This window comes from Nuphar pumila, chromosome 1 (genome assembly GCF_984573655.1).
Source record: "Nuphar pumila chromosome 1, dmNupPumi1.hap1.1, whole genome shotgun sequence".
Lineage (NCBI taxonomy): Eukaryota > Viridiplantae > Streptophyta > Magnoliopsida > Nymphaeales > Nymphaeaceae > Nuphar > Nuphar pumila.
Genome location: NC_143249.1, coordinates 172,933,409 through 172,955,426, shown reverse-complemented (window position 1 = coordinate 172,955,426; position 22,018 = coordinate 172,933,409). Strand labels below are relative to the sequence as shown.

Genomic DNA, 22,018 nt, shown 5'->3' with positions numbered 1-22,018 from the left:
GTTAATGGTCTTAACCACTTGGAGGACTAGAGAATTCAAGAGGGTCAGTTGAAGAAGAAGAGAAGGGAGTCTGGAAATCCTCGGCTTGGAAAAATAAGGCACCCACACGGGGGAGGAGGAAAGCCAAAAGGCTATGCCGGATGAGCCAACCCAACCCTAGATCATGTCTTGAAACATTAGGGGTCTGGAGAGGAGCTGGTCAAGAAGAACCTTTGAAACAGATCTAGCGAAGGCAAGTTGGAAAGAGGTAGGGTTCTTTGTTTGAAGATGTTGGTGTACAGGTTTTATAGAACTCAAGTACAGAAAGCTTCTTGTAATCCCCATTTTTTTTTTTTGGCTAGAACACTAGACAAAATGGCTAGAGATGAAATTTTGGAAAGAATCAAACCCACTCCAACTGGCAACCTCAATGGGAGGATAAATAGATGTAAAGTTTTTTCAGTTATAATAAACTGGTAGGGATCCGCCTAAACCCTCGCTTGCTTATTGAAAAAAAAGAATTTTTTGTCCACTGATGGCCTTCATCCCTCCTTTATTATAAGGGTTCTATTACTTCTTGGGACATGGAATAGTCTCATGTCGAAGGGAGTGGTAGACCCACAAGTGGGGCAGTCTGCATTAAATGCCTGACATTTTATAATAAAAATTGCAACGCAAACAACAGTATATGTTATTCTTTTTTTTAAGTCACGATAAAATCGTGGGATATTCAGTTTAAGCAATAAATTGAATAAAATTGTGCTCTTAGATGGTTAATATTTTGTTTAGTGAAAATGCTGCTTTTTTATTATGACAAAAAAAATAAATAAACAGTTAGTAATTAAATAGAGAAAAGCCATTTTTTTTCATAAGAGGAACTGTAAGAACCGAGTCACTTATTGGGCCCCATCCCTTTGCGAGGTAAATCTAGGGTGGGGTCACCAATACCCAAGCTCTTATGAAACCCGCACACCCAATGAGAGAGAAAAGTCATTTCCAGGTTCAGAACACCATGTTTGACTCGTGGGATAAAGATGGAAGAACATGAATGCATTTGAGTGCCTGGAGTCAAATGATGAAAGCACAAGGGCTGCCATTACTGGGCAAAGCAGTTCCATGCGTGAGAGGATCTGGTCCAAGGAGCCATGGCACCTTGCTACATGAGGATTAACCACACCCAAACCCTATGACATGAGAGACATGATTCATGTTGGAAACAAATTTCAACCATTTCTTTCTTTTCTGTTTTTAATGGCGAAGGAGCCCTCTCCCAGGACCGGGTCACCAACAAGCCCGGCTCCATGCAAGGTAAAACTCAGGGTTGGGGACATGACCACCCTGCCTTACGTGCCCCGGATCATGTAAAAGCAGCAGCCCCATGTGATAGCTGGGTTAGATCAACCATTCTTTCTAAATGGTTGATGCCTTTCATTTAAAAGGTGGATGACAATTGAATTTTTTTATGGAGCCCATCTAAGTGAGGATGACGGCCTTTGTCGAGGCAGGATCACCATCAGTTTTGTTTGGTTCAATAATACCGCTTATCTTAATGAGTTTTATAGGCTTATTGGGTTGGAAGCTCAAGCATTTACTTTTCTAGATAGGAACCAACATCTTGGAGATAACGTGGGATCAGCTCAAGGCCCTACTGGTTTAAATAAATATCTAATGCGTTCTTAGACCAAAGATTATTTTTGAGAAAGAAACTATGCATTTTTTAGATCTCCATGCTCTTTGGTTGGAGCCCCTAAAGGGACTTAACAGTTTGGACTTGAGATGGTTGAAAAAAAAGCATACAACCTTGGCAAGAACTACGTTCGGCAAAATATATGACTCATGCTCCTTGGTACAGCTTGTGAGAGTGGGACTCAACAGCAGATAGATGGTTATCAACAGGTGTGCAATGTGATTGCACCTGATATCAATAAGTTTTGGCTGCCCATAGACTTCATGATGGACGGCATCCAAGGTGCCTCACGGTTTTTTGTCCAACGTTCTTGTATCTTGTCCTCTCCCGTCTCATGCCCACTTATTCAAAAGAAAAAATATCCTAAATCACGGAAAAGTCTCCGCTGATTAGCCGCCGAGGGCCGTCACATTAGAAATTTAAAACCATCCATGCATCGCTGCACATGACCGACGGTCATGATATATACTTGGTTAAAAGCGACAATGCACCGACACTACTCTCTCTCTCTCTCTCTCTCTCTCTCTCTCTATATATATATATATATATATATATATATATATATATATATATATATATGCAACCCACACAACATCATGGCTCTGTATGCAACCCACACAGCATCATGGCTCCTCAGCTCCTCGCTTTCCTTCTCATCCTCCATGGATGTTCTTTCTCTTTAGCTGCTCCCTTTAGGCCAAAAGCTCTCGTCCTCCCTGTTGTCAAGGATGAGGCAACTCAGCAGTACGTCGCAACCATTCATCAGCAAACCCCACTACAACCCGAGAAGGTTGTTATCCATCTTGGGGGCCAGTTCCTTTGGGTCGACTGTGATTCAGGGTACAATTCTACCACCTATCGCCATGTTCCTTGCCGGTCTGCTGCTTGCTCAGCAGCAAGAACTGGGTCCTGTGGTTCATGCAATGCCCCTCGTCGGCCAAGTTGCGGCAACAACACTTGCAACGCCTTCCCGGAGAACCCCATCACTCGGACTATAACCAGTGGTAACCTCCTACAAGATGTGCTAGTCCTCCGCTCCACCGATGGCAAAACCGTCGGTCCTCTGGTCACCCTCCCCAACTACATCTTCACTTGTGGCAGCACTTTCCTCTTGCAGGGACTTGCCGCCGGAGCTCGCGGCGTGGCGGGCCTGGGACGGTCCGCTGTCAGCTTACCAAACCAGCTTGCAGCCACATTCAGCTTTGCCAGAAAGTTCGCTGTCTGCTTATTTTCATCTCCATCACCCGGTGTTATCTTCTTCGGCAACGGCCCCTACGTGTTGCTTCCAGGAGTCGATGCATCCCAACTTCTCAGCTTCACCCCTCTTCTGATCAATCCTGACAGCACAGGCACAAGTTTCAAGGAGGAACAGACGGAGTACTTCATCAAGGTGACATCCATCAAGGTGAACGGAAAGAAAGTGCCGGTGAACGAGACACTGCTCAATATCGACAAACAAGGGCAAGGAGGGACCAAATTGAGCACGGTGGTCACCCATACAACCCTCGAAAGATCGATATATAGAGCTGTAGAGGATGCTTTTGTGAGGGAAGCCGAGACCATGAACGTCACTAGGTTGACAGCCATCAAGCCGTTCGGCGCATGTTTCGGCACCAAGAGCATCGCCCCTACACGACTCGGCGGGAGAGTTCCGGAGATCGATCTGGTTTTGGACAAAGAGAACACAGTGTGGCAGATCTTCGGAGCGAATTCTTTGGTGCAAGTGAGCGACGAGGTGATGTGCCTGGGGTTCTTGGATGGAGGGGAGAATCCCAGCACTTCGATCGTTATCGGAGGTTACCAGTTGGAAAACACTCTGGTGCAGTTTGATCTCGAGGCTTCCAGCCTGGGTTTCAGCCCCAACTTGAACTTCATGCGGACAACATGCGCTAATTTCAACTTCACATCATCCTAGACATGTTTCCCAAGCTGGTTTATCGTCTTACTTATCTAATATATGTGATGGAAATAAGATCAATATTGGACCCTAATCGACCGTCTTACTTATCTAATATATGTGATGGAAATAAGATCAATATTGGACCCTAATGGACCCTTTGTTGAGAAATAAAACTACTAGCCCTTTAATTTCATGGCACATTTTCATGGTCTGGTAGATGTGGCTGTCACCTCTAACAATGTCCGGGTGTTATTGGACTAGACTATTCCTTATTTACATGTCATTTTCACTTTCTCAAGTTCCAATAAAGCTGAGAAAGGATGCAACTTTGATTTGCAATCACAGGATCTTGAGAAAATCCAACTTTCAAATGACGTTTGCGAACACAGTCTACGACGTTTGTCACGGGCAACTGTATTAGTTTGGTAATAGAAAAGGTTTGTTGTTTACTGAACAACTTGCTTAAGTGAAACTAAGTGGAGGCCCGACCCAATTGATGTGAAAGAATCTAAGCAGGAGTTGTGGTTAATTAAGGAACCACTCAAACCCCAGAGCTAGCTGGCTCTCCCCGCTCCCCCTAACTCGTTATCCCACCTGTGACAAGAGCAAACAGGCCCTAAATGTGAAAGTTTGTCTGCATTGTATCATGTGCATTAACTGTGGAAAGCTCCAATGGCCTTTTTTAGTTTTTCTCTTTCAAATTTCTTTCTTAAAGCTCAATATATGTTTTTCATATCAGGGAAAAAAATCTATCGTTTGAGTGTGTTCTTATTCTAATCACCATCCACATGATGAGGACATTGGTTCCCCTTCAGAATTCTCTCCATCTTTATTTGCATAGTTGTGGTTAATTAAGGAACCACTCAAACCCCAGAGCTAGCTGGCTCTCCCTGCTCCCCCTAACTCGTTATCCCACCTGTGATAAAAGCGAACAGGCCCTAAATGTGAAAGTTTGTCTGCATTGTATCATGTGCATTAACTGTGGAAAGCTCCAATGGCCTTTTTTAGTTTTTCTCTTTCAAATTTCTTTCTTCAAGCTCAATATATGTTTTTCATATCAGGGGAAAAAAATCTATCGTTTGAGTGTGTTCTTATTCTAATCACCATCCACATGATGAGGACATTGGTTCCCCTTCAGAATTCTCTCCATCTTTATTTGCATAGCCACAATGACTGCACAGAACATATTCCTCTCGATTATTTGACAAACTACAGAATAACAGCCTAGATGACAAGCCGAAGGAATAGCACACAGAGATAGTTTCAGAGAAAATCAGAGGTAGCATCAGTGTCATGCATATCAAGGAGACAATTTATACCTAAATTATAAATAACAATATAGACCACAACCCTCATGAGGGAGGAGCACCTAATTTATCCAGATCGAGTTGAGTTTAAAACTTTTGATCAAAGAGATTGTTTATAAATAACAACCTTCTTAAAGACAACAAAGACACAAAACTAAAAGACTACCTTTCAGGTACATTGAACACATCGAGAAAGTCATCTAAGAGTACCTCATGAAATACGAAATCCAGAGGAGATGCAAAGTTTTGAATCAGCTCCACCACTTATCACATTATCACCACTCCACCAGTCCGTGCAGAGTACCTACATTTATATATTCATGATTTTAAAACCACAGAACGATTCATCTTGGGGCAAAAAAGCCATAAGATCAGTTAGTATGTGAGTAAAAAGTGAACTACCTTGTCTTCATGAGATTCCAATACTGCTAAAGGCCACTGCATCAAAAACACTTTATTCAGTAAACAAAATTCAGTTGGTAAACAGAAAGGCTGACACAGATTCTGCAACCAAAGAAATCATACCGCAGTTCTTACATCCCACAGCATCACCTTCCCATCATAAGATGCAGAAATTAAATGAAACCATGATTTTTCATGCCATTTGCATGATGTTATCCAAGAGGTATGAGAGGAAAACTGAAATACCGGAGCAAGAGTACCTACAGAGACAAGTTGCTAGCAGCAATTAAAGAATGCCAGCAGCAACCAAAGCATACAGCATAATAAAATGTATTCAGACTGATTTATTTACTGCACCTGGTTTACGAGGGTCCCATATCCGAAGAACAGGATCTGAACCACCAGCAGCAACAAGTGCAGAGCTCTCACCACCAACATCGAGGCAGTGCAGGACCCTCCCACATACCTACCCCATGGGAATATAAAAGGGCAAGTAATTATCAAAAAATGTAAACAGCATTAATCAGGCACCAAGACCTGACTCATTTTATGGGAACAGCTTCAGGCCACCATAGCCTGGGAAAAAACAGCTCGTTTGACAAGGCTGGACAAGATTCTCAACATTAAGAAACACACACCTTCAGTACTAACAGCACACATCTGAACAACACAGGACATGCTCAAGCCTGGACAATGAAGTACACACAAATGAAGGTTGCCGGCTTTAGACACAAAAAATTTACATAAGAAATTACTATCTCGAGTTAATAGCCAATAGCCTAAAGATGCTTGAGTTGGTTTGAAAGACCAGAGCATGTAGAATGGGTCGTTAGTTAAAATAGAACATGACATACTCATTGGTCTCTTTGGTTCTGTCAAGAGAAAGGATGGGATGGTACAAAAACTCTGATGGACAGGTTGTTAACAACTACGCTCCTCGAGTAGCAATTGACTCGGTGTCCCTGATCATCAGAGTTAGGGGACGGGGCTTACCAAAAATTATCCTAGATGGTAGTTTTCATGGACTTCTGCAGAAGTTGGATGCATCTCTTGCGACGAATACCTCTGAGAATTCTCTCTCGAACATTGGTCGTCTCTTTTGGAACGGACTCAGCTAGTTGTCTGGGGTATCAAAATACAAAGAACAACAAACCCCCGGGTAGTCTCAGTTGTTTCTACGTTTCTCCCGTGCGTATCCTCAGGACAATTAATATCGAAACAAAGCTATCATGTTTATTTTACTTACGTTAAATTACATATAACGAATAGAACAACGCACGTGTTAGACTTATTCTAAATTGTTATATCTATGCACCTACCAGATTTTCATCAATCAAACTCGTTTCATGGGTACAGGTGATGATTAGGTTAAAACGGCAAGCGTTGGCGCAATGACAAGATGATATCAAGATCCCACTATTTCTCTGGCATTTTGTTCCTGAACACGTCCTTTTTGTAAATTTTGTATTAGGGTTTCCTCAGGAAATTTCGCTTTTGTATAAACTCTAAATTATCAAAAACCTCATTTTGAATCTATATGGTTTCTATTATTGTACAAAGATTCAAATCTGTTGAGTAAAGGAAGGTTCGCCTGTAATGCGCCCAAAGTCCGTCGCCTTGTTATTTTATACCATTTTTCGCTGAACTGCTATTTTAAAACTCTGAAAAAGGGAATTTTTCAAGGTTTTCAAATTTTTCTAAAAAGTTACAAGTTCGGGATTTTGGGGCGTTATTGTAGGTGCTCACCATGAGCCGACGGTGGTTTTTGGAGTGTTTTTTCGCAAATCTGACCATGCAGATGTGTTCGACATAGTCGATTTGCTAGAAAACGACACTTGAATTGTGTTTTTTCAATTAAAATATGTGAATTTTTAAACTTGAACATTTACAAAAAAAAAATTAGATTGTTGGTTTTAAACCTTACAAAAACCTACCCATGTGTCATATTCGGATGATCCAAGATGCCATTCATATCAAATTAAGCATGTAGAACACATATGTACGGTCAGATTTGAGAAAAAAACATGGAAAAAATAACCTTCAGAAGCCTGGTTTGTTTTGTGTTATTCATGGCACAGAACTATTGAACTAGAAATCATAGGTTCGAGTTTTATAAACTCAATCTGACCATGTAGATGTGTTCAGCATGGTTTGTTTGCTGAGGATCAAACATTGGATCGTCTAAAAATATGAATATTTTGAGTCGTGAAATTTTAATGCATTGTGGACCGTTCACTTTTTAAGCCCTTAAAAACCTGCTTACATGTCACAATCACATGGTTCAAAACTCATTTTCTATTAAAAAAACTTGTAGATTACACCCAAAAAGATTGGATCTACAAAAAAAAAGTGAAGATTTATACTCAATAGTTTTGTGCCTTCAGTAGCACCAAAGATTAACTCTCTCTCTCTCTCTCTCTCTCTCTCTCTCTCTCTCTCTCTCTCTATATATATATATATATATATATATATATATATATATAGAGAGAGAGAGAGAGAGAGATGTATGTATATATATAATTCTTAACCAAAGGCAATAAAACATGAATGTCATCTCAAGTGCAAGCTCTTGAACAACATTTCTAATCACTATAATTAAAATCATCAAATAATAAAATTAAGTTGGATGACAAATTGAAGAAAAAGAATGCAAGTGACTACAGAATAAGTAATCAAGATCATAAAAGAAAATAGATAAAGTTAATGAAACAATGATGATTGTGTCCATCACTGGTGTGACTACATAAAGTGTTATGATGTGTCCAAGTATCGTGTTGTGTCAACACAGGATATGCACGCACTACCATGACTGAAGGATGACGGGTTTGGTAAGCATTAGAAAACCTACCAGGCTCATGGAATCCTTGCCTGTTTCAACATCCCATATTCTGATAGAATGATCCCATGATGCTGAATAAATTGTTTCTTGTGCTGGCCAGACAACAGAAGAAACACATTGTGTATGACCTGAGAATGTTGAGACTGCATCCCCCTGAAAATCAAATGAGGTATCATCAGCATAAAGGGAAACAAACAACCTATAGTTTATGACAGAAACTTAGCTAACATATAGATCATACAAACTGAAAATAAACTTAAAGAATGGGATGGGAAATTTACAAGAGTCAGCACACACACACACACACACACACACACACACACACACACACACACACACACACACACACACACACACACACACACACACACACGAGGTTAAATTCATGCTATACATCGGATGTTACATATTGATAAACATTGTTGACCAGCTTTTTAATCTAGAGTAGATAGATAACCATAATGAGCAAAAAGTAGTCATATCAGCAGTATTAAAGGATCATGTCCTCATCTTAAACTAGGATATGACTAAGTCCTAACACATCTGCCCTTGCAAAGGCACACCTTTTGCTGCATCCAGAATTGTACAATAGAGGGTCTTCAAGCTAGGAGGAAAACACACAAATAGGAGAGGAAGAACCTTTTGAGAGAATATACACATAGGGGTTGACCCTTTTGTTTGACTGCTTTTTACAAGCTGGAAAACAATGTTATGAAGTTGACCAAAGGTCCAAAACAAATAACCATTATATACATGAATAAATAAGTCCAAAAAAAAATCCAAAGCTACCTAAATGACTAGAATAAGTCCTAGAGGAAATTTATATGCACCATTATATACAATCCAAGTGTAAAATATTGAAACTGCCCCTAAGCACAATCCAATTATTGCTTAAACCAATGTTGTATGTATTGTACTGTATCGTACGAAGTGGTAGGATACGTATCGTTACTATGGGGTATTGTGATATGATACACAAATGTATCTCGATATGGGTGTGTACAATACACCGCCGTATCTTATGATATGCCCCTGTATCTTACGATACACTACGATACCGGCCGTATCTTAAGATACACTATAAATACAGTTTAAATGCAGTTATTTCAATTTTTTTCGAAAACATATAAGGCCCCTTGGGGCTAGTTCATATTCATCCCTAAAGAGCTTAAGATTGATCTAGAGAGATTTTTTTTCAAGAAAAAAGATGATGTTGATGATACTCAATGATTGACATTATCTAATTCATTTTTGTTTGAAATTTTAAAAAATTTAGTTATGTAAAATTTTTAAGCATTAAAAAAACATTGTGTTTTCTTTTGTTTATGTAAACACACATTATTATGAATCTTGTGACTTATTAGCTTAGATTCGTTATTTAATATTCATATCATTTCATAGTTTGCATTTTTTTGTGAGATTGCCATTTACAGCATATTATCTTGATTATTTAATGTGTGATGTCTTATGCATGCCATTCATAGCACATAATTGTTTTGATATGTAATATGTGATTTTATGGTTGAATCTTGTGCATTTCATCATTGTTTAGTGCGTTATGATTTTTTAGAATTTTTGCTATTTTTTATTTTTTTTAGAATTTTTTATTTTTTTTTTAAATTTACAATTTTTTACTATATGGTACGATTCGTTATCTTATTTTGGGCATGTCCGATATAGGTTATGATATGATACTTAAAACCTTGGTCTGGACAATGGCATGATACTCTGCCTTAGATAAGACAACTCTTTATTGCTCCTTAAGATACAAGAGTCTATGGTGAAATGTCAAATTTTACTACATCCTCCAAAATATGCAGTCAAATTCAACTAGAAGGAAAATAGAAAAAACAATACATAGTGCATAGTATCCTAATATGTAGAATGATCCTCATGACTGCTGGCTAAAGAACTAGGAGCACCCATGTGAAATGAAACAAGGTGTGCACAAATACAATCCACTAAAGGGCTACAAAAGTGCACAAACACAAAAGGGGCACTAATAAACCAATTACAATCTCACAAAGAAGATAATTGTCAAACACAAATCACAAAGAAAACACAATGTAAAAATAATAGGTATTGAATCATAAAAATGCTTAGAAAAGCATTGTAGAATACAAGGGAAAACCCCATATTTATAACCACACAAGAGAGAGTGGGGGCAGACCAACTAGTCATTGGGCTAGCCCCCAACGGTAGTTGGCATACCCCAAAAGTCATTACAAAATGAAATAAAAAACAAAATAGACAAAGAAAAAAGAAGAAAAGAAAATCAGCCCCTATTCGGCTGACTCCTATTACAATGTACAATTACTGAAATACCCCTAATGGGTATTTCGGTTTACATATACAAAAATAAATATATACATATATATGTATACAAATACACACACATATATATAACACTCCCCCTCAAACTTACGGTGATTTGTTAAGAAGAAAAAAAAAGTGTGGCAAAGGAAGAGCATTTGTAAAGAAGTCCGCAATCTGAAATTCAGATGGAACATATGTTAAATCAATCGTCCCATTTAATTGTTATTCCCAAATATAGTGACAATCTATTTCAATTTGCTTTGTTTGTTCATGAAATGTATGATTGTTGGCTATATATATGGCATTTTTGTTATCACAACATAACTTTGAAGGTTTTGAAACATCAATTATCATATCTTTAAGTAGGGAGTCATCGCCCTATATTCAGTTTCTGTAGAGGACAATGACACCTGTTGTTTTTTACAAAATATAAGGTAATCACCTAAGAATACACAAAATCCCATAGTTGAGTGTTGATTATTGGGATCTCCTCTGCAGTCAGAATCAATATATGCAATAAGGTTTAATAATGAGGAAGATAAGAATAACCCTTTAGATATACAATTTTTAATGTATCGAACTATTGTTAGACTCATAAATTTCAAAAAGAAAAAAATAATAATAGTTTTTTATCCAGGTTCGATCCGAGTCCATCCCCCCCCCCTGTGTTCTATTTAAACCCCCCAGGGGCGGGTTCTTTTTATCACAACACTGACTCCTCCCCTGCACAACCCTCACTCTCATTTCCCTCGTCGTTGCGACACCGGACCTCTCGCCGGTGCACGACCCCTGTCGGGATACCCTCTCGTCGAGCTTCCTTTCGTCGGAGTTGCCTGACCCTGCAGGTAGGCAACTCTCTCTCTCTCTCTCTCTCTCTCTCTCTCTCTCTCTCTCTCTCTCTCTCTCTCTCTCTCTCTCTCTCTCTATTGAAACGGAAACCCTCTCTCTCGTCTATCTTTGCTCGACCCGACCCCCCCGCCAAGATCCCTCCCTCTCGCTCGTCGGTTGCCAACAGGAGGGCGTCGGCCTCCTGCCCCTCTCTGATTAATGAACCGCAGGAGGACGTCGAGCCTCTTGTCCTCTCTCGTCTCCCTGTTAACCCCAGGCAAAGGAGGGGTGTCTCCCCTCCTGCTTTCTCTCCCTCTCCCTTCGTCGGAGCCGCCTGCCCCCTTCGCTCTTTCGCTGCCCCCTTTTTTTAAGACTACCGAAGAACCAGAGCCATCAACAGTGGTGGCTCTGCTCATCAAGGGAGAGAGGGTGTCAAACACCATCTTCCCGTTCCTGTTTTGTTCAGACAGAGGCAGAGCACATAGCCCTCCTCCGCCTCTCTCTCTCTCTCTCAATGCTTTTTCTGGCAAGCCGAAAGTGGGCAGGTTAGATTAGTGTGTGTCTGGTCTATTTTTCATCAGAAAAACAGAGGGTAAGTTCTGGTTTTTCTTAAGTTTCATTGAGTATAGTTGGGGCAAGTAGACGTGTAGTTTAAGTTGGTGTTTTGTTTTGATTGTTCTTAATTAGTCTTTAGTTTAATAGTTGGTAGTTCTTATTGTAAATTGATGTTGATTAAGTTAGAGCTAGGTTATATTAGGTTAAATACATTTTAGGTTATTTGATTGGTTTAGTTTTAATTGTTTTACTTAGAGTAGTTGTTTTGGTTCATTGTCTTAGCCTAGATTAGCTTAGTTGATTTATTGTTACTTATCGTAGTCAAGTAGTATAGTCTAGGTTGTGTTTCTTGTTGTGTTTCTTGTTGTGTTTTTCTTGTGTTTCACAGGTGATGGTCTCGAGCTTAAAAAATATCGGTGGAGTGTGGACTGAGGTGAATGCATCGAAACATTCCTATACACACGGGCAATACGAGCTTGTCCTCGAGCAGTAGAAGACTACTTTTATTTTCTTGTTTTTTTATATTAGGGCATTAGGCCAAATTATTATTTTGAGTTGTATTAACTTTTATTTACGCACGCACGTTTGTAATAAGCTTGATTGCGCGTTTGTTTTACATTTTTTATTTTACTTTTGAGGCAATAAAGAGTGTGTTCTGTTTGGAGTACAAAGTTTTTATCATGTTTCCTGTGTTCGACCCAGATTTCACCACTAGTGTGAGCCGGTATTTATAATTTGGTGAACGGTTTACACTGACAATTTTCATTGAAAATATCTTTTTAAAATGCCTTTGAGAAAAGTACTACCAATTATATATATACAAAAAAATAACAATATATATATATATGAATAAGAAATAACTAAATTGCCATCATGCCTAGGCGGAGGCAGCTTAGTCACCGACTAGGCACCTTAGTCGCTGCCTAGTCGGCAAAATTGGTACCTTTTAAGGTACCCACCTAGGAATTTCAAAGCCTAGGCGTTTTACTTAGCCTAGAGGGACTAGGCGGCCTAGTCGGGGATTTTGACTACATAACTAACCAGGTGTACAACATACATAATGTCAAGTCTCGATTTTGTTAGTTAGATGGGGTTCCCAACTAACTACCGATATGTTGTCGGATCATCGGGTGCTGTCAATCATAATTTAGCATTTGCCTCAATGGGGTCTCAACATGTCTCATATCCTCAATCAGTCTCGCTCAGGATACCAAATCTGCTGCACATTTGTAATGTGACAATAAGTATGCAACCTCAAGGCCAGCAAAATAGTGCAACACTCCCAAATCCTTCATCTCAAACAACTCACCATACTTTTGTTTTGCATTGGCTATCATACTAGTATTATCACTTGTGATGATCATCCAAATAAAATAAAAGTAAACATTGTCCTCTAGGAGGCGAGAACAAAAACATAGCTAAGACATGGTAACTTTGAGTAAATCCAAGTTGTCTCACAGTAGTATTGAACTTCTCAAACAAAGCTCTAGAAACTTGTTTGAGACAATAAAATGTTATATGTAATCCTCACATTTTCCCATAAAATGCTCTACACACTTGCCCTTTAGATCTGACATACCAACAGGTAACTTCATACCAAAAGAGGGGAAGTGATGGGGAAACCTTCTCATATTTGGAACCACGCTTCATAAACAAAAGAAACAGTGTTTCTTCAAACTAAGAACCATGTTTCTGTAATTTGTGGAAACATTCAAAGAGTATGGGAAACGCACTTCTGCTACAAGGAAATGTGTTTCCTTTTCTTTTTTTGGGATTTCTTCATTTTAAAGAGCATTCAATACGATTTTTCATGGGGTTTGGGGATTTTTCTGGTAACTTAGGAATTACCAAAAATTCAAGAAAGGAGGAGACTTACATCTTCGTTTCATTTGGGGTTTTCAATTTTCCACCTTCAGTTCAAAAAAGCGCAGGAACGAAACGAAACAAAGTCAGACACGCCATTGATGAATACGAGGAGCCAAGAAGTGATGATTACCACCAGCAATTTGCAGGCACTTTTTTATCTCATTGGCCTAGGGCTTTTAGCAAAATGAAGGATTATCTCTACGGGAAGAACAAAAGAGGAGCCTCTCTCTCTCTCTCTCTCTCTCTCTCTCTCTCTCTCTCTCTCTCTCTCTCTCTCTCTCTCTCTCTCTCTCTCTCTCTCTCTCTCAGGCACACGTTTTTTTTGGCGTTGGTAGTGTGGTGCCATTTTTATGATGTCGGTCTTTGGCCCATGCCAAGAGGAAGAAATGGAGGAATTAGAGAATAAGGTTTATAAAACATTTTGTTACCATTATCTGTTGTTCTTTAATTTTTATTGGTTTATGATTCATGAGATTTAATAAATAAATTCATATAGATTAGCTAGAGAATATTGCTTCCAAATTCATTTTTGTGTCGCTTTTCCTTTCACTTTCTTGGCGCTTCCTCTTTTCGCTTCCCGCTTTATGCATTTCAAAATAGTGTGCTTCCCCGCTTCCACTTCTCGAATCGCTTCCACACCCATTTCATTTCCTGGTAACTATGGTTTCCTGTCCTTGCTTTGTGCTAGAAACTCTAGTACATGGATATTCATGTTTAGTATCCAATTACTACCTTAAAGATCAAAATTAAGATATCTTGAGGTTCTAAAATGTACTCTTATGAGAAATACAAAACCAAATGAGAATCTTTCTTCAGATAAATTGTCTGATTTTTTTATAATATTAATGACTTAAATTTACATGCATGTTGACATTACTGATCCATACCAAGGAAGTTAGCATGACAGTTAACAGGGAACGTAATTAAAATACTCAATGTGGGATAAACATCAGACTGGCCCTAATGTCCAATAAGCATGAACACTGTTCAGAATCTGTTGAGTACTGACACCATGAAGGGAATATAGGATGTAAAAATAGAACCACATATACTTACATGTGAACAGTAAACTTGTAATTGCGGAGTGCATAATTAGCAGAAACCCAAAAAGATCAACAACCAATGCACACTTAAGCATAAGATCAGCATATATAAACAAAGCAGCATCCTCTTGTCATCAACAACAGTCTACGAAAACCACTGTGTATAGAGATAGGAACGTTAGAAAAGATGCATAACCTCAAGGTATAAAACTTGCCTTAGTACTAAAGAATAAACAGAAAGCATTAAAAAATCTTGTATAGGACAAATAGCAATTATTTCCACCAGTTATAATGGGCAGATCATAGCAAGGCAACAAAAGCAGCTTTGTCCCAAGATAACCTCTCCCTTGTGAATAACTTCAGATCAATTTATGAATTTTCTAACTACATTGGTTGACCAACAGAATTTTCACAGGCCAAGCTGTAGCCCATTGATGAAGAAGGCAGCCTCCACAGAGCATATTTTCCTCTGTCAAATATGCTATTATATACTTTAAAGTTTAAACATTTAAAATGGCCATTTATGTAGCTGTTCAAGAAACAAGATACTTGAGGCCCGAATACTGCATCCAAGAGTTAGTGATGAGACTAGCCATAACAGCAGGATTTCCATAGCAGCCTCCTGTTAGTTTTATATTAGTGATAACAACTAGTATTTCATGTTCATGATATCATAGATTTCATATTTCAGAATTCCATATTAATCATCCTCTTATGAAAAAAATACATATTGTTGGTAAAGATGATAGAATAAACTTGTGTTTTTGTTGAGGGTCAGAATTGGTTTGGTCATGGATTTCCCTCCTTGTATTTGATTATTTTCTGCTATCACTCTGGATGCTTTTTATGAAGTTACATTTAAACCTATGTTAAACAATGGTTAACATCACACTCCAACAACGCATGAATTCATCCAGATGGACACAGATGGTGAAATGAATGACCATGCCTAAAAAGCAAAATTAATTGCTATTGCACATCTTTGTCAAATGACAATATAGGTACGAAGATTTTTGTTGGAAAATTGGAAAATAGTCATGAAATCATCAGACTTTTAGAATACCACTTGCAGAGAATATCTCAGTAGTCAGTAATTACAATTACCTCCATCTGTGCTGTTTCATGTAAATCTTTTTCAGAATCCACCTTTCTCCTCTTTACTGACACAAAGCCATCAGCATCAGATTCCTTTGCATTCCATAACTTGACAGAGCAGTCCCAAGAGCCTGAGCATACCTAAGAAATAAACTGCATAAAATCAAGAGAAATGCATAGAGACACCAAAGACTATTGTATTGGATGATAACAAGCAGCAAGAAAGTTGAAAGAAATTACCATTTGCCCTGATGGATCTGATGAGACACTTTGTACAGAGGATGTATGCCCTCTCAGGATTTTAAATGCAGTAACCTTCTTAGGATGCTTCACAGAATCAGCTGCATCAAACTGTTTATAAGGGAGATATGAGCACAAAATGAAAATTCCGAAAGCAGTAAAGCACCGTAACATTTTACTCACTCTCCATAGCCTTAATGTTCGATCTTTAGAAGCAGTTGCAACATGCAAGTTGCCACAATGTTCAGTGACTGCAAAAGAAAGATGTACTCAGTATCAAGTATAAAAGCAAATTCCATTCATGTATGGAATGTATAAGTAAGATAGATTGCTAAACATGCTCAGCAAATAAATTAAATTCTTCCACCAAAACAGGCAGTTACTAAGATTTTTTATGTAGTAAAACTAGTGTTATTATATCCTCTCCACTGGTAAGGCTTTTCCATGGTAATTAAATTTAAAATTTTGCCGATTAATCATGATTTAACGAGGAGTTTGCATGCCAAGGTTGAACGGTTTTTTCCTAATTAATCATGATATGTCGAGGAAGGTTATCCCTGACAAATTGCCGCGGATGAGTTTTGCTACTATGCTTAGTAGCACAACTGCCTTATTGAAGTGTATTAAGCTCCAAACTTCTACAGAACTTTAGGCACTACCTGTGTAAGATTGACAATAGGACTCATTGTAGACATGCACGAACAAAGATTTGAAGGAAATTTCTTGGCTTCTTATCAATTTGTACATTGAAAAACAGAAACATGAAGGGACTACAACAACTTCACAGATGCATGCACCACACATGCATGTAACACAGACACACATATACACACACCATGCGCACATGCACACAAAACACAGAGACCCCCCACACACCCCGACACAGACAAAAATACAAACTTTCAGTCTCCTCTGACTGAGGATGCTTTAGAAAAAATGTGTCAATAGTTGTCATTTTTCATATAGCCAACATGAAACCAACCGAGCCAACGCCAAAGGCAAGAACCAGAGATGGGTTTTAAGAATTTAGCCTGCTATTTACACAAGTTCCACCTTAACATGACCTAGAGAACCTTACATCCCTGTAGGTGACAACATTTTAAAGCAGAAAGCAATCATTACAAGCAAATAAACACGTCCTCCGCTCAAAAACTAGGAAAAGGAGAGAGAGAGAGAACCCAACGCACATTTTCCTGTTGCCATTTAAATCAGTGACATTGCAAGATGCAAGACATGTAAAAGAGCTTTCTCATCAGAATTTAAATTAGCCCTAAGGCTTTTTATAGGCAAGGAAATGCATTTGATAAATGAAGTGTGTACGATAAGAAGCTTCCAGTTACCAACAAAATAACACATGAATTGTTTGAAAGGTGACAGTTTAAGAGCTACTTAAGCATATAACCCCTGGGTCCTGGCATTTAGCAACCATTGGAAACACACAGCAGTCAAATGATCTCATTACAACAAACTACTAAACTAGGGAAGTGCAAGTGACAATTTCGCCAACCTTTTGCACCGATGATGCAGACAGAAGCAATGGCTCCAGTATGTCCCTCCAAAATGTGAGTACATGTGCCACCGTCTTTCCATATTCTGTGGGGAAAAAGATGCTAATACATGAGGCACAGTAATATTATTCATAAATCAGATGAGAATTAATAGCTTCAGAAGTACACAAGATCTGTAGCGAAAATAGCCTATATAGAAAAAACTAAGTATTTGATGCTTCCTTACCTTCCGTTGCCGTCATAGCAACCCGACAATATAAAGCTGCAGGGCCACATAAATTGCTATCATTAATTATACTTAATCATATATTACTTCCATTCTGAAGCAAGCAGAAAAAATATTTGAAGGAAATCAAAATACAAGAAAAGCTAGTGAACACCCACCTGCCCTCCAAAACTAGGAAAAAGAAAAGTTAGAAAGACTAACAAAGAAAGCAGCATAACACCAAATGCATTCACTGACCTGGTATTACTACGAAAATTAGTTTCAAAAATACCAAAACCAGTTTCAAAAAGGCCAAGAAACTCGTTTCTAAATGCATATGAAGCTCGTCCCTAAGAATATAAGAAACCGGTCCCTTGTACAAGTGAAACCAATACCAAACCTGGCTTCATTTGCGGTTGTGGCATTGTATCCCGCTTAAATAAGATAAATCATGGGATATTCACAAATTCTTGTAAGAGGCAACCTTCGGATCATTGACCATATTAGCTTGAGATTGTTCTATGTTTTTCTTTTTTTGGTTATTATTTTAAAATATTTTGCTTTTACATGTAGATTGAGACATTGGTTCATTGCTATAGCTATACATGGTGAAATTATGTGATATTTTTATTTTTATAGCTAGAGTTTTTGCTTTTGTTCTGCGCATTTCTTTTATCTAAACATATATAATGTCATCATTCTTACAAGGTAAATGATATTTAATTTTCAGATATTTGTATCAATTTCATTAGAAACTCGTACTGCCATCAAGTAAACTGCACACCAAAACCTCATATCAATGTCTATTATAAACTCGTACCCAATTTTTAGAGACATGTCTTAATAAAAAATGTACACAAAACTTTTGAGGGTCTCGCGTACCCGTACCCGTACCCGTACCCGTACCCGTACCCGTACCCGTACCCGTACCTGTACCCGTACCTGTACCTGTACCTGTACCTGTACCTGTACCCGTACCCGTACTTGTACCATACCCGTCTCTAGCAACTATGATATAAAGAGAAGGGACAACAGCACTATGTACAATAAAACACATGTATTTCGCTTCTCAGCACTCCCCCTCAAACTTGAGATGATGCAAGCGAAATTATCCAAACTTTGAAAAGGAATGATTGAAAATGTAACGGGGCAAGACTCTTGGTGAAATATCTACAACTTGCACTTTTGAGCCCACATGTTCTAAAGATATGATCTCATCTTCGTATATCCTAGTAAAGTGACAATCAGTGTTGTGAAAAGCGTTGAGGCGTAGCGAGGTGCTCCACCAAAATCTGAGGTGAAGCGTAAGCCTCGAGGCGTAAAGCGCAAGTCTCAAAAAAAATTAAACTTAAAAAAACTATAAAAAAAATATCTAAAATTATAAACAAATAAAAAATGCTTTATTGATGAAGCAACAACCAACAAGAAATAAAAAAAATTCAAATAAATACTGAAAAAATATGAGATTAACATGTAAAAGTAACATTAATGCAACAACTTGATCTATGTAAGTATCTAAGAAATAAAATATGAGCAAAGGTTTGTTTCCAAATTTAATTTATTATGTATGAGGTGGGTCAACCTTTTTTTTTCTTTTTGACAGAAACATATATGTACTGAACATAAAGACGAATGTTACAAAGGTGTGAGTGTGATGAGCTATTGCACTCTAGATCAAAAGTAGAGAAAAACAGAGTGTGGCAGGGAGTTAAACCCCTGCAAATAACAGCAGAATGTATTAACAATATTTGCATCCTATGTCACGTAAAGAGAAAACAGGCATAGCCTATCTCTATGTCACATGGGTGCGGGTGCGGGGGTGTGGTGTGGTGTGTGTGTGTGTATATATATATATATAATTTATACAGAGAGGGGTCGATTCCCCTCCTTGCACCCTCTTTGTGCAGAGGAGGGGTCCAACTAATGAGTTGTGGAGCCTGATTCAGAGTTTTTGCCCTTGCAGAAAGGGGGGTCCCCCCCCCTCCCCCGCGTGGGTCCCGCTGTGTGATTAGCGGGCGAAGGGTCTGGGGGGCGCCCCAGGGGGGGGGGTCTTTGGGGGCAGCACCCCCAGAAGAATTTTTTTTTAATATAAAAATTGAACACAAATGACCCTGGAAATCAAAATACAAGAAAAGCTAGTGAATATACCGTAGTAGATTCCCCTTTGATGTCCCTTTCTTCTCGTGATATGAACTATGGAGGAACTGGAATAGATCCATCGAGATGTCCAGAAAGATCCTGACTCCTAATGAAAGGTATGATTTGCCTCTTCCAAGTCAAGAAGTTACCATTGTTTAACTTTTCAGACACGAGTTGACTGAGGAAACTTGAAGAAAGGACCGACTGAGTAGGAAGTGAACCCATGTTTCACAGTATTAAGAGTGTGTCCAACACAATCTGTCTACAATTTCTGTAACTCTCTTTTTTTTTTGCAGAAACTAATTAAAATCAATGGCTGATTTAAAACAGAAACTGAATATCAGTCAAATTTCTGATTTTCAGAAAGGAATGAATCCTGAATACGAAAACCACAAAAATATGTGAATATGAATTCACACTCGGTATTGACGCAATGCTTTCAAGCTATAGTAAATGAAATGGTAGAAATGAGGGTATCGTCAGATCGGCTTGGTCAGATCTGATCAGGGATATAGCTGGATCAAGTATTTAGCTGGATCAAATAAGACCTGATTGCGTGATTAGATCACGCTGACAGATTGAAGAATAATAGATGGGGTTCAACGAAGGGTTTGAGATCGAAAACCTGGGCAGAGTTAACCCAGTCCTCTCTGAGTTAACTCAGATTAGTTAGAGAAGAGAGTTTGATCAGATCTGATTAACGTCAGATCTGATCGAGATCAAGAGACCAAAAAAAAAATTGAAATTGGGAAAACTGGGTTAACTCAGATTAGTTAGAGAAGAGAGTTTGATCAGATCTGATTAACGTCAGATCTGATCGAGATTAAGAGACAAAGAAATCGAGATTGGGGAAACATACGAGATTGGGGGAGAAAAAAAAATTCTTGACTTAGAAGAGAAAAAATCAAGAAGAGACAGATCTTTTGGACGTACCTTTGAGATCGATTTCAGTTCCAGATGTACCATGAAAGATCTCCAATGTTCTCGTCCTTTCCTACGTGAAAGCTGAGAAACAAGAGAGAGATAGAGAGGGAGAGAGAAACTGCAGAGAAAACCGATACCCACTATGTTTCATAGGGTCGGCTGTTGTATTAACCTCTTTATAATAACATACTATTACAGTGATTAGGGTACAAAAGTACCCTTATTACAAAAGAATAAATTACATTGTGCCATTAATGAGAAGGTAATGATCACGGGTCTGGATCTCCAGATCCATGACCCGTAACAAGGGGAATACACTTATTTTCAATTCTTTCTTTTAGCAAAGTTGTTCTGCTCAGGGGGTATAAAGACACGTTTTTTTATTATTCCTCTTTTTTTACAATAAAATTAGGTTAGCCACTTGGAACATAGGGTCTTTAACTGGTAAGTTGGTAGAGTTAGTAGATGTTATGTGTACGAGAAAGATTGATATTTTATGTCTACAAGAGACCAAATGGGTAGGTGAGAAAGCAAAAGTGATAGAACCTTTGGGATATAAGATTTGGTATACAGGAATAAATAGGAATAGGAATGGAGTATGGATTGTTATAAGTCGTGAGTTTATAGATAATGTAGTTGAGGTCCGTAGGAAGGGTGATAGGATTTTACTTATTAAATTAGTATTAGGTACGGATATTATTAATATTATTAGTGTTTATGCACCTCAAGTAGGTTTAGATGATTCCACTAAGCGTCAATTTTGGAAAGATTTAGATGGAGTAGTACAAGGGATATCTTATGGAGAAAGGCTTTTCATCGGCAGTGACCTTAATGGGCATGTAGGCATTAGTAGGGATGGATTTGAGAGTATCAATGGAGGCTATGGTATAGGAGAAAGAAACGATAGTGGAGAAAGAATTTTAAATTTTGGTTTGTCCTATGATATGATCTTAGCAAACACTTGGTTTAGGAAGAGGGAGTCTCACCTAGTAACATTTAAAAGTAGGGTTAATACGAGTCAAATGGATTTTTCCTACTTAGAAAGAGAGATAGGGGTTGTTGCATCGATTGTAAGGTTATACCGAGAGAAAGTGTAGCTACACAACATAGAGTCTTAATTTTAGATCTTAGAATTAGACAATGCCGCAAAAGGGATAGACATAGGATAGATCCTAGAATTAAGTG

The 22,018-nt window shown here is 38.4% G+C and overlaps 2 protein-coding genes across 2 annotated transcripts in view; one reads left to right on the top strand and one right to left on the bottom strand.

Annotated features, from left to right (window-relative positions):
• The first annotated feature begins 2,275 nt into the window (after positions 1 to 2,275).
• On the top strand, positions 2,276 to 3,835 carry LOC149851303 (putative aspartic proteinase GIP2). The gene has a single exon (XM_089999928.1). It carries the CDS (start codon positions 2,292 to 2,294, stop codon positions 3,579 to 3,581), a length of 1,290 nt encoding a protein of 429 aa, XP_089856054.1. The 5' UTR covers positions 2,276 to 2,291; the 3' UTR covers positions 3,582 to 3,835.
• Positions 3,836 to 4,885: 1,050 nt separating this feature from the next.
• The window catches only part of LOC149851302 (ribosome biogenesis protein WDR12 homolog), a 49,260-nt gene continuing 32,127 nt past the window's right edge, over positions 4,886 to 22,018 (bottom strand). Inside the window, exons 4-13 of the mRNA XM_089999917.1 lie at positions 17,792 to 17,827; positions 17,565 to 17,650; positions 16,241 to 16,308; positions 16,058 to 16,168; positions 15,827 to 15,958; positions 8,124 to 8,267; positions 5,633 to 5,741; positions 5,399 to 5,535; positions 5,276 to 5,311; positions 4,886 to 5,177 (exon numbers count right to left, since the gene is read on the bottom strand). Coding sequence (XP_089856043.1) covers positions 5,085 to 5,177; positions 5,276 to 5,311; positions 5,399 to 5,535; positions 5,633 to 5,741; positions 8,124 to 8,267; positions 15,827 to 15,958; positions 16,058 to 16,168; positions 16,241 to 16,308; positions 17,565 to 17,650; positions 17,792 to 17,827 — 952 coding nt within the window. The 3' untranslated portion in view covers positions 4,886 to 5,084. The remainder of the gene's footprint in view (positions 5,178 to 5,275; positions 5,312 to 5,398; positions 5,536 to 5,632; positions 5,742 to 8,123; positions 8,268 to 15,826; positions 15,959 to 16,057; positions 16,169 to 16,240; positions 16,309 to 17,564; positions 17,651 to 17,791; positions 17,828 to 22,018) is intronic.

What these genes read in the sequence shown, in the direction of transcription:
- LOC149851303 (XM_089999928.1), top strand. Translation starts at nt 2,292, where the DNA reads ATGGCTCCTCAGCTCCTCGCTTTCCTTCTCATCCTCCATGGATGTTCT.